This window comes from Nannobrachium achirus (genome assembly GCF_963921795.1).
Source record: "Nannobrachium achirus genome assembly, chromosome: 4".
NCBI lineage: Eukaryota > Metazoa > Chordata > Actinopteri > Myctophiformes > Myctophidae > Nannobrachium > Nannobrachium achirus.
In genome coordinates this window covers 38,411,734-38,429,915 of record NC_137813.1, presented here as the reverse complement: position 1 = coordinate 38,429,915, position 18,182 = coordinate 38,411,734, and the positions used below count along the sequence as shown (strand labels likewise).

The 18,182-nt window shown below is 44.5% G+C and overlaps 2 protein-coding genes across 2 annotated transcripts in view; one reads left to right on the top strand and one right to left on the bottom strand.

Moving 5' to 3' along the window:
* Positions 1 to 18,182, bottom strand: part of asic2 (acid-sensing (proton-gated) ion channel 2) — a gene marked incomplete at both ends in the record, with an annotated part of 477,877 nt that overhangs the window by 160,501 nt on the left and 299,194 nt on the right. The window lies entirely within an intron of this gene.
* Positions 2,835 to 5,393, top strand: LOC308283434 (elongation factor 2b-like; the record flags this gene model as incomplete). Its single annotated transcript, XM_080723867.1, has 1 exon — positions 2,835 to 5,393. The coding sequence occupies one exon, from the start codon at positions 2,835 to 2,837 to the stop codon at positions 5,391 to 5,393; it is 2,559 nt and encodes an 852-aa protein (XP_080579993.1).

The window sequence follows — 18,182 nt, the reverse complement described above, 5'->3', positions numbered from 1 at the left end:
GATACAGAGATCTCCATATATGGGCAGATACAGGGGCCTAGACCCGACAGATATCTCCGTATACTGAGAACTCCATATATGGGCATCTTGCCTCGACCCGACAGATATCTCCGTATATGGGCATAAGACTGAGAACTCCATATATGGGCATATGGGCAGATACAGAGATCTCCATACAGTAAATGGGCATATATAGACAGATATCTCCGTATATAGGCATAAAAGGGACACAGACTGATACAGAGATCTCCATATATGGGCATATGGGCAGATACAGGGGCCTAGACCCGACAGATATCTCCGTATACTGAGAACTCCATATATGGGCATATGGGCAGATACAGAGATCTCCATATATGGGCATATATAGACAGATATCTCCGTATATAGGCATAAAAGGGACACAGACTGAAACAGAGATCTCCATATATGGGCATATGGGCAGATACAGGGGCCTAGCCTCGACCGAACAGATATCTCCGTATATGGGCATAAAAGGGACACAGACAGATATATGGGCATAAAAGGGACACAGCCTGAGATCTCCATATATGGGCATATGGGCAGATACAGAGATATATGGGCATAAAAGGGACACAGACTGAGATCTCTCTGCTTAAAGAAGAAACAAACAAAAAGCGATATCTCCATATATGGCATATATGGGCATAAAATGGACGCAGAATCACAAAGATCTCCATATACAGGCATAAAGGGACACAGACAGACAGATACAGAGATCTCCATATATGGGCATAAAATGGACGCAAATAGACAGATATCTCCATATATGGGCAATTGGGCATATATGGGCATAAAATGGACCCAGAACTATATCTGCAGTGATCTCCATATATGGACATAAAATGGACGCCGACAGACAGACAGATACAAATATCTCCAAATATGGGCATAAATGGATACAGGCAAACAGATGGTCAAAACGGGTCCTATGACAACAGGTATAATGGGGTTTGCATTAAAGGGCGGCGCATTCATTCCCTATTTACATCTTTCCCGAGTTGGCCAGGTCGCCGACTAGACGCTGGGCCGCCCGAAGGGTCTATCTATAAATGCGAGAAGTCTCTGCGTGTCTGCGTGTATGTAATCCGCGTATCTCGAGAACCGTTCGTCCCACCGGCTTCAGATTCGGCACGCGCGTTCCCCGCCGCGGCACAGAGTGCAGTGCCGGGTCTCGACCCGACCCGACGCGCGGTTTTCCCGAACCGGTGCGAAACGTTCGGAATCTCCTTATGCGGGGTTGATTGTTGACATCAGGCTGTTCCGGAGGAAATCGGCGAAAGCTCTGACTCATTGTGACATCACTTCATAAAAGGCTCTGACATCACGTACGCCACATGAGTCAACAAAAAATCTCTGTGAGTGTGTATGTATGTATGTAATCCGCGTATCTCGAGAACCGTTCGTCCCACGGGCACGTGCGTTCTCCATATATGGGCATAAAATGAATGGACAGAGGCAAACAGATGGTCAAAGATCTCCATATATGGGCATAAAATGGACGCAGACAGACAGATACAGATATCTCCATATATGGGCATAAATGGACACAGGCAAACAGATGTTCAAAACGGGTCCTCACAGGCAAACAGATGTTCAAAACGGGTCCTATGACAACAGGTATAATGAGGTTTGCATTAAAGGGGGAACCGGCACTGTGTCTGCAACACAGTTGGAGGCACAGACAGATACTCCATATATGGGCAGCAACACAGTTGGAGGCACAGACAGATACTCCATATATGGGCATAAAATGGACGCAGATAGACAGATATCTCCATATATGGGCATAAAATGGACCCAGAACTATAACTGCAGTGATCTCCATATATGGACATAAAATGGACGCCGACAGACAGACAGACAGATACAGATATCTCCATATATGGGCATAAATGGACACAGGCAGACAGATGGTCAAAACGGGTCCTATGAAAACAGGTCCGACGCGCGGTTTTCCCGAACCGGCGCGAAACGTTCGGAATCTCCTTATGCGGGGTTGATTGTTGACATCAGGCTGTTCCGGAGGAAATCGGCGAAAGCTCTGACTCATTGTGACATCACTTCATAAAAGGCTCTGACATCACGTACGCCACATGAGTCAACAAAAAATCTCTGTGAGTGTGTATGTATGTGTATGTAATCCGCGTATCTCGAGAACCGTTCGTCCCACGGGCACGCGCGTTCTCCATATATGGGCATAAAATGAATGCCCCCATATATGGGCATAAAATGGATTGCAGACAGACAGATACAGATATCTCCATATATGGACATAAATGGACAGAGGCAAACAGATGGTCAAAGATCTCCATATATGGGCATAAAATGGACGCAGACAGACAGATACAGATATCTCCATATATGGGCATAAATGGACACATGCAAACAGATGTTCAAAACGGGTCCTATGACAACAGGTATAATGAGGTTTGCATTAAAGGGGGAACCGGCACTGTGTCTGCAACACAGTTGGAGGCACAGACAGATACTCCATATATGGGCATAAAATGGATGCAGATAGACAGATATCTCCATATATGGGCATAAAATGGACCCAGAACTATAACTGCAGTGATCTCCATATATGGACATAAAATGGACGCCGACAGACAGATACAGATATCTCCATATATGGGCATAAATGGACACAGGCAGACAGATGGTCAAAACGGGTCCTATGAAAACAGGTATAATGGGGTTTGCATTAAAGGGCGGGGCATTCATTCCCTATTTACATTGTTCCGAGTTGGCCAGGTCGCCGACTAGACGCTGGGCGGCCCGAAGGGCGGCCCAGCTTCTAGTTTGACAAAATGGTGAACTTTACCACCAACCAGATCCGTGAGATCATGGACAAGAAGGAAAATATCCGTAACATGTCTGTGATTGCGCACGTAGACCATGGAAAGACTACCTTGACAGACTCGCTGGTGTCGATGGCCGGCATCATCTCATCTGGCCGCGCTGGAGAGACGCGTTTCACCGACACGCGCAAAGACGAGCAGGAGCGCGGCATCACCATCAAGTCCACCGCCATCTCTATGTACTATGAGCTGAGCGACAATGACTTGGAATTCATCAGGCAGAACAAAAATGGCAACGGTTTCCTGACTAACCTGGTCGATTCCCCTGGGCACATCGATTTCTCCTCCGAGGTGACCGCCGCTCTCCGTGTCACTGATGGAGCCCTGGTCGTGGTGGATTGTGTGGACGGTGTCTGTGTGCAGACCAAGACTGTGCTGCAGCAGGCCATTACGGAGCGCATTAAGCCTGTCCTGATGTTGAATAAGATGGACCGCGCCTTGCTGGGGAAGAAGCTGGATCCTGAGGAGCTCTACCAGACATTCCAACGAATTGTTGAGAACGTCAACGTCATCATCTCCACCTATGAAGTGGATGAAAATGGACCTATGGGTAAGATCATGGTTGACCCAGTCAACGGTACAGTTGGCTTTGGTTCTGGTCTCCATAGCTGGGCCTTCACCCTCAAACAATTTGCTGAGTTATATGTAGCCAAAGATGCCAATGCATCGATGACTCCAGCTGATCGTCGCAAGAAGGTAGAGCGCTGGATGGAGAAGCTGTGGGGCGATAGGTATTTTGACCCTACAACTGGTAAGGTCACCAATAATGCCCATGGAGCCGACGGCAAGCAACTTTCCCGTACGTTTGTCCACTTCATCCTGGATCCCATCTACAAGCTGTTTGATGCCATCATGAACTTCAAGGAGGAGACAGCCAAGTTGATTGAAAAACTGGACATCAAGCTGGATAAGGAGGACAGGGAAGAGAAGGACCTGCTGAAGGCTGTGATGCGTTGCTGGCTGCCCGCTGGGGAGGCTCTGCTTCAGATGATCGCCATCCACCTGCCTTCCCCTGTCACAGCCCAGAGGTATCGCTGTGAGCTTCTCTATGAAGGACCTGGGGATGATGAGGCTGCTAAGGGTATCAAAGAATGCGACCCCAGTGCTCCACTGATGATGTACGTCTCTAAGATGGTGCCCAGCGCAAGCAAGGGTTTCTATGCTTTTGGACGTGTCTTCTCTGGCTGTGTCAAAGCGGGCATGGAGGTGCGTATTATGGGACCAAACTTCACCCATGGAAAGAAGGAAGATCTCGTCATAAAACGAATTCAGCGGACCATTCTGATGATGGGCCGCAACATTGAGCCCATTGATGATGTACCATGTGGGAACCTTGTAGGTCTTGTGGGTGTGGACAAGTTCCTTGTCAAGACCGGGACCATCACCACTTTTGAGCATGCCCACAAAATGAAGATGATGAAGTTTTGTGTCAGCCCTGTGGTGAGAGTGGCTGTGGAGGCAAAGAATATTGCTGACCTGCCTAAGCTGGTGGAAGGCCTGAAGCGTCTGGCCAAGTCTGACCCTATGGTACAGATTATCATTGAAGAAAGTGGACAGCACGTCATCGCCGGAGCTGGAGAGCTACATTTAGAGATCTGCCTCAAAGACCTCGAGGAGGACCATGCCTGCATTCCACTCAAGAAGTCTGACCCTGTGGTGGCCTACAGAGAGACAGTCACTGAGGAGTCATCACAGATGTGCTTGGCCAAATCCCCCAACAAGCACAACCGTCTGTACATGAGGGCCTGTCCCTTCCCTGACGGTCTAGCCGATGAAATTGAAAAGGGTCAGGTCAGTGAGACGCAGGATCTTAAGGCTCGTGCCCGTCACCTGGCTGACACCACGTATGGCTGGGACGTCAACGAGGCTCGTAAGATCTGGTGCTTCGGACCTGACACGAGAGGACCCAATCTTCTAGTGGACGTGACCAAGGGTGTTCAATACCTTAATGAGATCAAGGACAGTATCAACAGTGGCTTCCAGTGGGCTACAGAGAAGGGTGTCCTGTGTGAGGAGAACATGCGTGCAGTTCGCTTCAACATCCATGATGTCACCCTGCATACAGACGCCATCCACCGCGGTAGCGGCCAGATCATTGACACAGCTCGCAGAGTCCTGCTTGCCTCCCAGCTCACAGCTGCACCCAGACTCATGGAGACGGTTTTCCTAGTTCAGATCCAGTGTCCTGAATCTGTGGTCAGAGGAATCTATGGTGTGTTGAACAGGAAACGTGGTCACGTGATTGAACAGTCCAGGATTGGGCATTCACCCGATTTCCTTGTCAAGGCCTACCTGCCAGTGAACGAATCCTTTGGTTTCACAAAGGACCTGAAGAAGAACACTGGCGGTGAGGCTTCCCCAGAGTGCTCGTTTGACCACTGGCAGGTGCTTCCGGGAGACCCGATGGACACCACATCCAAGCAGTATCAGATCATCGCCGAAACGCGCAAACGCAAGGGTCTCAAAGAAGGCCTGCCTGAATTAGACAAATTCTTGGACAAGCTGTGACCCACCCTCCCTCCTACTGTAAATTACCTCCACATTGAGGGACAGGACTCTTAGCACTGGTAGGGGCGATTATCGATTCTGAGGGTACGATTATAGTGAGAGAAATAATCACAATTTTAAGATAAAACTATTGTTACGTGGAAATGTATTCCACAATAACACAGAAGCCAAATGGTGCTTTGGCCAAATAATAATAATAAAAAATAAAAATAAAACCTCGGTTCGAAGTGAAGCGGTGAATTTGTATTCTATGTGTTCTAGATCTATACATTCTGCTTTAGTTCTAGTCTTGAATGAATGAATGATTTTGTCCTGAGAGCCAAATTGTCATGTGAAGCTTGGCCAATCCTCAATTCTTCATTCTGGACATGCACGGGACATGTACGGGACAGACAGAACTAACCAATCACAGCGCAGGGATGCACGGGACAGGTACGGGACACACAAAGCCACTCCTTGGCTTTCACCGCTTCAAAAATAAAAATAGAAAAAAATGAAATTGTGTGTGCCTGCAGCTCGCTAAGTGTGTGCAATCTTGTGTAGCCGTTGGTGAAGCATTAACATTGGCATTTTTGGAGCGGTGAAAGCGCTCCCAATGAACAGGTATGTCTGTGGGTATGTGGCTGGGTGGCTGGCTGGGTGGCTGGCTGGGTGGCCGTGTCCGTAGTCTGGCAATACCTTGAGTGGCCACACACAAAACACTAGTTAAAGGAGGGGCGCTGTTTTGTGCAGGCCAGGCACACTCACCACTCACTCACAGGCACAGTTTACACTCACTCACCCACTCACATAGGGTACAGCTGCTCAAATTCACCGCTCCACTTCGAACCGAGGTTTGATTTTTATCATTAGCTTCAACATTAGCATTTTTAGTATTATCATTTTAGCATTAGCATTTTTTACATTAGCATTTCTAGCTTTAGCATTATTGTGGGCTGCCTGAAAGGCGAGAACACCATGTTAACTTCATTATTTATTTACCAAGTTCCGTCACAGACAGTACAAAGGCAGTGCCCTTAGCCAATGAGGTGCAATTGGCGGAAAAACATCTGGGAGTGGTGTTAGCTGGAGTATTGGTTGAGCTTCACATGACAGTTAGCATGCTGCAGAATATAGTCACAGAAAGACACTATGTTATCTTTATTATTTATTTACCAAGTTCTGCTGCAGACAGTACAAAGGCAGGGCCCATAGCCAATGAGGTGCAATTGGCGGAAAAACATCTTGGAGTGGTGTTAGCAGGAGTATTGGTTGAGCTTCACAGTTAGCACGCTGCAGAATATAGTCACGTTGGCAAACATAAGAAATGAAGGAAAAACAACAATTTATTTAAGAGTTTTTATTTTATTTTATTTTATTATTTCTTTACAAGCGAGCCCACACGGCAGGGGCGTGCACAGACATTTTGAGGTGGGGGTGCTCAAGTGAAAAAAAGGGCACCTTGTGCGGTGCGTGGAACCGTCGACTGCCTACTAGTAGTTAGGGATGGACAGTGTTGCATTGGTGATTCAATGTTTGGAGGGACACGATTTGAATGTCACACGGACGGTGCTTACACCTACATTAACATGTTCAGACAATGGTTTATTGATATGCATACATGCCCTGCTGTGACATCTATCTACTGATATGCATGAATCAATTAATTGAATAATTGATTAATCATTTATGAGATCAAAGTCGATTTAAAAAACATATTATTTGTTCTGGGTATCCAGAGACAAAACGAACTGATGAATGAAATGAAATAAGAATTTTAACTTTTGGAAGAAAAGAAAAAATTACTTCTTCAAGTGGTAAATACACACACAGATGTGCTGAGACTTTCTTCACAACATGAGATGAAATGAATGCAAGCAAGCAAGCAAGCAGCATGTATCTAAGAAAGACTCAGCACACCTGTGTGTGTATTTACCACTTGCAGAAATAATGCCATATAGTCCCTTCGAGTTGAAAGGGACATGAGTCCTTGTTTTTCTTCCAAAAGTTAAAATTCATAATTCATTTCATTCAGCAGTTTGTTTTGTCTCTCCAGCAGAGTTGGAAGAGAGGTTATACATGAACTCTGCGGCCGCACTGAGGCGCTCCAACACAACCACCCCGACAAGCTAAATGTTGCCTCAATGAGTGGTTCTCAAACTTTGTCATGTCAAGGACCCCGAAAATGATATCCTATTTGGACCCTATCTCAAAGAAAATTGTTCCAGGGACCCCCAGAAGCAAAGATTTTAGTTAATTTGGGTTTTGCCTCAAGCTAGATGCAGAATAGATACATGCTGCTTTGATCACAGATAGCCTATGTGTGTATGTGTGTGGCAAGATTCCAGAGCATTTTGGGGCATAAATATACTGTATTTTAGAAGCTTTTAATCCAGAATTGACCAATGTCACCATGTGCCACATACTGAACAACAAAACAAACAAACACTGTACAAAAAACGAACTTTATAAAAAGGGCACATTGATCCAGGCAGGCAAAAAGGCAGGTGCTCTAGCACCCCCTAGTGTCTATGTGTGCACGTCCCTGCCACACGGTTATTAGGAACAGTACTTCTAGTTAGCATTAACATATTTAACATTAGCATGAGTGTTTAAATCACGTTGCTAGGCAAAAAATGTATGGCAGAGTTATGTGGCGCCAAAGTATCTGTTTTTTTCTGCTTTCCCCCATTCAAGACAATTGGGGTTTTGGGCGTCTCTTTTTGCGAATTACGTTGCCATGGTAATGCGTATCTGCAGGGAAAGTAATTGCACCCCATTCCCGGCTGAGCTGCACGTTTTGATGTATATTTGCGGGGGTGGTGTAAATCGTGCAGCAGTTATTACGTGCTGAAATTTGCAAGAACAATAATTACCCTAATTAAAGTATGGCGGATTACAATAAGTGTTTTGCCATTGTATGGCAGGGACACTTAACATAAAAAAGAAACTCAAAAAAGTAAATAAAAGCTACATGTTCAAACAACCGTGTAGTCTAAGTGTCGGTGACACTTGGTCATTTTAGAGTGAGACACAGCATGTGCTTAGAAGCAAAATGACAAAGGTATGAAATGTTTGTTATGCAACTTTCACACTTTTTGAAGTATTGTCGAATCAGTTTTAAATGTTCAGTTCAATTGAAGTTGTTCATTTTGTCCTCAGTGCCTGCCGGTTGCAATGCTGTGCCTTGTTTGGTGAACCTGAAGTTTCAAGGTGGCATTTGATTTAGACCTGGCATCCCCCAGTTAGCGGAGTGAGGTACAGGATGTTTCTTTGTGTGTTGTTTTGTGTTTCTTTGATTACTTGGAGTTAATTGTTTGGTATTGTTCTTTTGTTTGTTTGGGTAACTTGTAACTTTGTTTGCAATTTAAATTAATTGGTTTATTGATTGCTATTTAAATGAAATTGCTTATTGATTCACTGCTTTATAATCAAACCTTTTATTGTTGAATTGAGTAAGTTGAATTTAATTAATTGATTGAATCACTGCACATATTTTATTTGTTGTGAAACTGAAATGATTTGTAATATTTTTTCTAATTATCATATTTCATTATTTCATACAGTTTTCACAGTGTTTGACGAAAGCTTCATCTGTGAGAAGTCAAAATAAATAACACTCGTTGAGACCATCCGACATGTATTCATTCACAACTGAGGGGCCGCTACACTCAGTTCTACATTTCTTTTGGAACTCGACAATACACATATGTCACCGCTAGATCGAGAATCAGTTAGATCGAGAACCGGAGTGCTCATCGTGCGGTGCGGGGCGGAACAAGCGGTCGCTTTGATCCACAACAACGACAACGTAGCGTCGGCAGGAATGATAGCACCTCACCCCATGGAGGTTAGGGTTATTAGGGTTAGCGTTAGGGTTAGGCATAGTTTTACTGAGGTTAAGGTTAGGGTTAGGGTTAGAGTTAGGCATAGCTAATGGCTAAACACAGCTGAGCTAGGCTAGTAGATAAACAAAGAAAGAGGGGTCGCAAACGAGTGACGTCAGCGACTACACAAGTGAATGGCTGTTGTCGCCATCTCATAGTGATTACGCAGAATTACACAGGTGCGCTGATAAGAGACTATCAAAGGTGGCGGTAGGGTAGGGATGTGTGGTGAACGACAAAACGAGTGCTCTTACCACGATCTAACTGAGTTACCCAATCTAACATATATATATATATATATATATATATATATATATATATATATATATATATATATATACAGTCATACACACACACACACACACACACACACACACACACACACACACACTCACACATTAATTGTGAACCCCAATCTACTCTGTTATATAGTGTAGGTCTTTACCATTATGACATTTTACTTGATGATTAATTGTCACTCAAATATTCGTGATTTAACGATTAACGATTAAATTGTATTTCTGTGATTGAACATTATTTGAACATGAATAATAAAAATCGCACCCGTGCGAAGTGAGCGGTGCAAATATATTTAGGGAGATACATTGTGGACAATTTTCAAGCCTTGTTTTTCTTTAAATAATCATATATGCTTTGTGTGTCTTCAATCAAATGGCCGTGATCAATCAATAGCTGTTCTAACCATGAATTAGCCGAATTCAACATGAGCAGTTTAGTATTCACAATCGCCAAGTTAGCATTTATCAGCATCGTCAAGCTAGCATTCACAATCACTAGGTTAATAATTAATATATATTCACAATATACATCATCAATATAAACCAATTCCATTCAATCATTTACATGATGTCATTTCTACATCACAATAGATGATACATAGGAAACATGATCAGACTTCCAACAATTAGGAAGTCTCCATAATAGGGTTAAGGTTAGGGTTAGGGTCAGAAGACAGTGTTGTTAAAGAGGTGGTGCCACAGTTTTGTACTAGTATAATACCTGATGATCGTATTTTAGGGGGAGTGAAATCATGGCACTTCATCTTTAAACCAGTATCGGTTTGAAATTTAGTGCACTGCTAACAGCCAGTTAGCCAGCAAGAGGAGCCTCGGGCAAAGTCTCTGCCAGAAAGAGACCAGAAGGCAGGGGATGGGATAGACGGTGCGTGGCCTGCCTGGCGGAGGACTGTCAGCTAGGTCCCGAGATCTAACTAGGAGCTTTTGAGGGGGGGCTATTGGTCCGTGCACGTGCACTGCTGGCTCACCTGCTCCAAGGAACCTGACCCACAAAAGGCCACCCTGGCAAAGTTGGTACATACGCCAAATAACGGTTCTGCTGAGCTCGTGGCTCTCCAGAGGGACCAGGGTGAGGATGGCGAGGAGATTCTGTCCTTTGAGTTTGTGACGGCCCTGCCCCTCTCTGCAGGCTAGCCAGCCTCAGTGGTGCAGAGTGGAGCAGGCCGTCAGGCCCATTGAGCACACCTGAGGGCGGGTGTGGTTGGAGAGTATAAAAAGGACTCCAACTTTAGATTGATCTCTCCACTCCACTTAGGCAGTTTGTCTTTTGCACCTTTTATACAACACGCACACAGCACACTCCACACATCCATACACTGCAGACATGACTGATTACTGACTTGTTCACACCTCATACCAGTTAGCTTGATTTTAGCCACTATTTATTTAAACTCTCTCCCAGCCATTTACAATATGCTTGTGCGCCTATACTGCCAGGAATATTATTAATTTCCAAGTTATCAGTAGCCGATCCCAGCAGGGATAATCTAATTGCAGAATGTAGTACACGTACTATCCACTAGAGTGTGCCCAACGATAAGGTCTTGCAGTCTGGACTCAGGCTCCACAGCATTGTGGACCATAATGGCTTCCTATGGAGCCACCATTATGGCTCCCGGTCCGCCGAACGGGAGCCATCCTGGAGCGAGTGCACGTCGTGCACACTCCATATACACTCGTTTTTGATCCTGAGTGACCACTCTGTCAGCCTGCCATTTTTTTCCGAATGAAAATCCGTCTACATATGGTAAAGTTCGATAAGAAAAACGTCAGCTTTCAATGCTATGGAAAGGCCCATGCTTTGTTATGGCCGAACGACTTCCGGGTTACGTCATCGATGATGTCATTTCCATCGCATTTTCATAGCTTAAGCTTATATGAACCTAGAATGGTCATTTATAGCTCAAAAAATGTCAAAAAAATACCAAAAAAATCAGAAAATGATCCCCAAGGCGACGTTTGGCGATCTGGCTGGCTGGGCTTCCTCAAAATGGCGATGGAAGGCGATTTGGCTGTGAACTAGTTAATATAGCCTAATAAATACTAAATTATAATGTTGACTTGTGTGTGACTCCCTCTTTTGTTGTGAACCACCCTTGTTCATGACAAGTTTCAGAAGATACCGAGAGGAGAAGAAATGTTTCCTCCCGGTGGCGTTCCCCATCAGCCACCCAATGAGCCACTTCCAGGTGTGGCGTGGCTACCAGGAGGAGACAGACCTGAGAGCGGCAGAGAAGCGATACGGCACCAACCGCGCTGAGATGATGGTGCCTGATTTCCTGGAGCTCTTCAGGGAGAGAGCCACCGCCCCCTTCTTTGTGTTCCAGGTGTTCTGTGTGGGGCTGTGGTGTCTGGATGAGTACTGGTACTACAGTGTGTTCACACTCTTCATGCTGGTGGTGTTTGAGGCCTTGCTGGTCCAGCAGCAAATGAGGAACATGTCTGAGATCCGCCGCATGGACCATAAGGACCATAAGCTGGACTTTGCCATGTCTACATACCGGTACCTAAAGATTAGAATACATGAGGATAGTGCATTCTAATGACCCTGAAAGGTCATGTTCAGATACTTTGAAGACAAAGTCATTCGAAAAGACAAGTCTGGCATGTGGCAGAGTGTTATTTCTGTTGGGACGATATTTGATGTCTTCTTGCAAAATGATGGCTGAGAAGCCCAAGACCAAAGAGCATGAAGAGCAGCTGGAACGTCATGCACAGTTTCTATTGCTTTACTTGACAATGACAAAAGGATCTGTAGAGTTGCAGACAAATACTGGACTTGTTTGGTCGAGACTTTCCCACATCTGCTGTGGAGTGGTTCTAGACATTCTAGACATCTTGCAAACATTCTCTCTGTCACTCAGTGCTGACATCCGCAAGGATCTGCCAAACATGACATTATTATAGGTATCACCTTCATGATCACTGTCCCAGTTTAGCCAGAAGGCCGGCAAGATGAGAGACCGATTGTCCAAAATTCAACAGTAGTTGCAGATCCAAAGAGGAGAAGGAGGTTCTACTGTATTTTCGCTCCCATTAAGTGTCCAGGATATGGGGTTGGTTAGGCGTGGTAAAGCTCGTACGTCGATCTACATGATAATCATAAGCTGTTTATTTATATTCTTTGAATTTCAAAATTGTCTTGAGCTGGATATCTCTATAATACATGAAAACAAACCACACTTTTAGACAGAGTTAACCAATCGGGTGCCTATGTGACTATGACATCATGGACAGATCAACAGAATCGAAGTGTTTCATTGGTCTAGCGGACTCATGTCATCATCATTTGTGACATCATGGTTTTGGTAAAAAAGCGGTCTATAGGAGCGGTTAGCACCGCTCAAAAAGGTTTTAGCCTTCGTAAACAAAAGTTGCACAGGGCAGATATGACAAATGGCAAATATAATTACTTTATACTCAAGAATAAACATTAAGCGTGAGTAAGTGTAAGCCAAACACTTCACAGCATTCTAATTGTTGTTCTGAGGATGTATTGATGTATTGAAAATTTGAACAATCAATTTCAGCATCGAAAACAAAGGAAACAAAGTCTTATGCACGCCTGATCGGCTCAAGAGACGGGTGCGTAGGCATGGATCAACGTATAGAAAAACGCCGTCTCCACTTACACAATATGAAGACATAGACCTTCTCCAGGCACCTCCAGCACTGAAAACACTAAAGGCTCGGTGGCTGATGGTAACAGCCAAAAGAAACTTGGACGACAGCCGCATGAATATGCATCGCTCAGGGTGATGACACATTCTGTTTCACACTCTGCAGATAGATCCCTGATTAGCCACATCTGTTGCCATGTTTGCCAGACCCATGAAATGGGTAGGCCTACATAAGCAAATGTCGGTCTGTCCCTTTTCTATATAAAGGGTATATATGATGATAGTTGCTGACTGCTAGTATTTTCTACTATTTTCTCCTGTCTCTATACTGTGAGGGAAAAATAATAATAATAGCAAGTAATATTATGGTACTAATTAAAGGTAATAATTTAGTAACCGGGATATGAATACAGAATTCTGAGTGGGGTGAGGTGGGGGGGGGGTTGAGGTGAAACTAATTGCTGAGAGAACTACCACACAACCCAACAAGTGTTCACAAAGCACAATGTCGAGTTGTTTACAAAAGCAGTTCCCGGCTGAAGCTATTGCATCTGCTCTCAAACTGCTTGCCTAAATCCTTCATTACAATACAGTATAAGCAAAGTACAGTACAGTACAGTAATCTGGCACACAAATAGATACAGAATTAGAGATACAATGAATTGCTGTGAAAGACGCTCCTTGCGTCTACATTACTCATAGAGATATTCACGTCTAAGGGGGGGCGCACACACACAACAGACAGTCACATTCAGCATGGTTAATCATTGACAGAATCTCAACATGACAGAGAGGTCCCTCTATTTCGCTGTCTTTTGGACATAGTTCAGGTTAAATCTCTGGAGATGCTGCTCTGTTCTTTGTCTCTGGATGCTTCTTCTATTCCTTACTGTTCATCCATTTCCTTTCACCTCATACAAAATCCGGGAACAGAGCTCAATCACCCTCTAGGTGACATATTAGAAGTATCAGTCCTGTCTATTGTAATCCATAAAAGGTGATAAAGTGAAGAGTGAATGACATTGTGATCTAATCTATGACTCAACATTTGGAGGGAAAGGCTTATAAGACTTATATAAAGTCTAGACTAAGCAGGGTTTCCCACAGGATGACAATGTCCTTGTGGTGGTGGGTTGGAGTCTGGTGTGTATGTGGGGGGGGGGGGGTGAAACTAACCGCTGTCAGATCTCCTGCACAACCTACAGTAACAAGTGTTCACAAACCACAACGTTGAGTCTTTAAAATCAGTTTCCCAGGTATTAAACGGTACACCTGCTCTCAAAACGCTCGTAACGCGTGTATGTAATCCGCGTATCTCGATAACCGTTCGTCCCACCCCGCCGCGGCGCAGAGTGCAGTGCCTGGCCTCGACCCGACCCGATGCGTGGTTTTCCGGAACCGGCGCGAAACGTTTGGAATCTCTGTATGCGGAGCTGATTGTTGACATCAGGCTGTTCCGGAGGAACCGGCGCAAGTGCTGACTCATTGTGACATCACTTCTGCTGACTCATTCTGACATCATTCCTGTGCAAATAGCATGCAGAGCTGATGTCTGATATCAGGGAATTCCGGTACTGGCATAAAAGGCTCTGACATCACCTGTGCCACATGAGTCAACACAGACTTCGGCACACGCGTTACCCATCGCAGCAGGTAGTGCAGTGCCCGGCCCATTTACATCGTTCCCGAGTAGGCCGGTCCCTGACTAGACGCTAGGCGGCCAAGCCTCTAGTATTAATGGGCCTTGGGCCAATATGGTTACGTCATAGATTCAAGCTTCCCGCATGCATGCTGCAAAGTACATAGAGCAAGTTTGACACATTTTCTCATCCTCCCGTTCACAGATCATCAACAAATATTGTTTTTATTTTATATGTTAAAGATTCGTTTTTGGCTTTTCTGCCTTCATTGATAGATTATTGAGAGAGAAACGGAAAGAGACACGCAGCAAAAGCCGCCTGGACTCGAACCCAGGGCATGCTGTGAAGCTGCGTTGAGCCTAAGTGCCTGGACCACTAGGCCAGCAATCCGGGCTAAATATATTTTTGTTCAATATTTATTGCTATTGAAACTGGCAAGCACTCAAAAGATGTGGTAAATAAGACATTTTCCAACCCAAATGGATTGCATAGATTCTACCCAAGGAATGTCTCTATTCTAAAGCTAAAGATGCTGGAGCTGATACATCCACCAACACTGAACTGTTGACCCTCGGATAAGCAATGAAATACTAGTAAGGTGTGTGGGATCAATACTGTAACGGATCCATCCTACTGGCTACCGGAGGCACTTTGTAAAATCTATGTGGGAGTGAGTGTGCATGCGTTTCCACTGAGGGACAAAAGGCAGAGGCATTTGGTGGTGTTGATACAGCATATCATCCACAGTTCAGGAAATACAGGCAAGTACGGCACACACAGGAGATCACGTTGGGAGAACATGTGTGTGTGTGTGTGTGTGTGTGTGTGTGTGTGTGTGTGTGTGTGTGTGTGTGTGTGTGTGTGTGTGTGTGTGTGTGTGCGTATGTGTGCGTGTGTACTGTATGAGTGGGTGCGCGTGTGTGTTTGTGTGTGTGTGTGCGTGTTTGTATGTGTCCACAGCTATGGCTCAAATTGCTGGGCCGATCAGTGCTATATTTTGTGTACACACTGCCAACAGGCCATGGAATTCCTTAAAAGAATTATAGGCTATAGAGTAGCCAATTATTTTTTACTCCTCCCCAATTTTTTCAGTTACACTATGTCAATATACTCCTCCCCACACACTGCTGTTGTATCCTACTGACTCACCTGTGAGTGAGGAGCCCCCACAGGAGAGCCTTCGTCCTACTCCTCTCACCCAACACTTCCCGCTGACAGGTGCCACTCCAGCCCGTGACCAGTATCACCCTCCCCTGTACAAGGAATTCCTGAATATTTTTCAAATCAGTCAACGACAGCTATGTTATTTTTGTGATACCCCATGGAATATGCATCCCACAAGACTACGGATCGGAACAAGCCAATCCTTTTTACAAGTTTAAAATAAGAACTGCATACATTATCAATACGAGGCCACTGAAAAGAAATGTAGAGGATGGAGAGAGAGACTTTTGGTCAAACCAAGTAACAGCAACCAGTGATGCACAGGTGACTTATAGGCATACAAAGATCTGCCAGCCTGCATATTTCCTATCTGAAGCACATACTGTACAGAAATCTGAAATAAAGAAATGGCAGCCTTGTTCCACTTCATATAGCTGAGGCAGCTGATACAGGCTGCATTTATGATCTAGTCGTATTTCATCAAATCAGACATCGTAATGCATGGCGTATTATAGACCCTGGGTACTAAAGGAAGGAAGGAACTAGGTGAAGACTAGATGTAATATCCATCTCACGGCTGTACACTACAGTATGTTTTTGTTTCAGCTCAGGGCTGTAGAACTCACTTCTGCCAAGCATGGCAGGGCAATCTGACCTGAACCTCAGGAAGGCTCAGAGCCGTTTTAACCTTGAGGACGGTCCATGGCTCCAACCCACGCACCACTGCATCACATAAAGCACAACCCATTGGGGCCAACTGCTCTGGAATGGGCTGAAATGGTTGAGAATCAAATTTCCTGGAAACCAATGAACACGTAATGAGGTGAATTGTGATGTGTGGAAAGCATGTTCCTTCTTTGCCTGTAACGATAGTGTTAGACTAGAAAAGAAAATTTCTAAGAAATTTTAAGTGTGCCTGCAGCTCGCTAAGTCCCCTGAAAAACACGTTTTGGCATGAGACGGTTACGTTTTGCGCGTTTGTGGTGCCCCCTATGGGTCGAAGTGGAAATGCTTTTGGTTATATGTTCAGTATAGCGCCCCCCACTTGTGGTTAAAATTTGGTGTTGACTGGATGTTTCGTTTGTGATTTATGGCTACTTCTTACAAAACGGGCTCCTCCCGCTAACTTTGGAACCCTGTTACGGAAGAACGGTATGGACAATCAAAATATCGTTTAAATATGTTTATCGCATGAGTCCATAGATCGTGTGTATCGATTTTTGTGACATTTGGAGAAAATATGTAGGAAAAGGAGCAAAAAGTGTGTTTTGAAGAAAATTCAAAATGGCGGAAAATCTATCCTGACGCAAATGGGCGTGGCCTATATGAGGAGATGCGTCATGACCCAAGGAATCCAGGGAAAAAGGAATTTTAATTTTCCGACCCACGGTTCAAGAGTTACAGGCCGAAAGGTAAAGTGGACTGTTATAGCGCCACCATGAGGCCAACTGACGAAATTATTTTTTATTTAATCCTTGATATCATTATAAATCTCCTCTCCAAGTTTTGAAACTGTAGCCCCTATGGTTTGCGAGAAAAAAAATATTGAATGTGAGTTTTTGCGATTCCCATTATAAGTCAATGGGTAAAATTAATTCACTAATAAATTAATATCAATTAAACGATACAACTTTTCTCTTAGAAAAGTAATAGCACCCCATTCCCGGCCGAGCCGCACGTTTTGATGTATATATTGCGGCGGTGGCGTAAATCGTGCGGCACTTATTACGTGCCGAAATTTTGTGGCGACATTACTTACTTAAGTATGGCGGATTACAATAAGTGTTTTGCCATTGCATGGCAGGCACACTTAAAAAGGTTATGAATTACTGTATCTTCAAGTCAAATGGATGTCTGCCTCTTTCACGCCATTGTGTGCTTTCACTAGTAAACTCTCACATAATATTGTGGTTGTTCTAAGCGACAAGCCCCCAAAAAAGAAATAAATAAGAACGAGTATTTTCACTGAGGCCGATGGGGGACAAAGTGAATGAGCGGATCATAACGGTGCTGCAGTGTTATGAGTAATAGACAACTAGAGACAACTCTAATTGCATCTTAGGTCTGTATGTTGTATGTCTATGGCTCTAGGCTGGACGCTAATCTATCGGATGAACGACACAGAAACGCTATAAGGCCTTGGGAATCTCACATTTGAGTCAGCTCTATGCCTCCAGTTGAT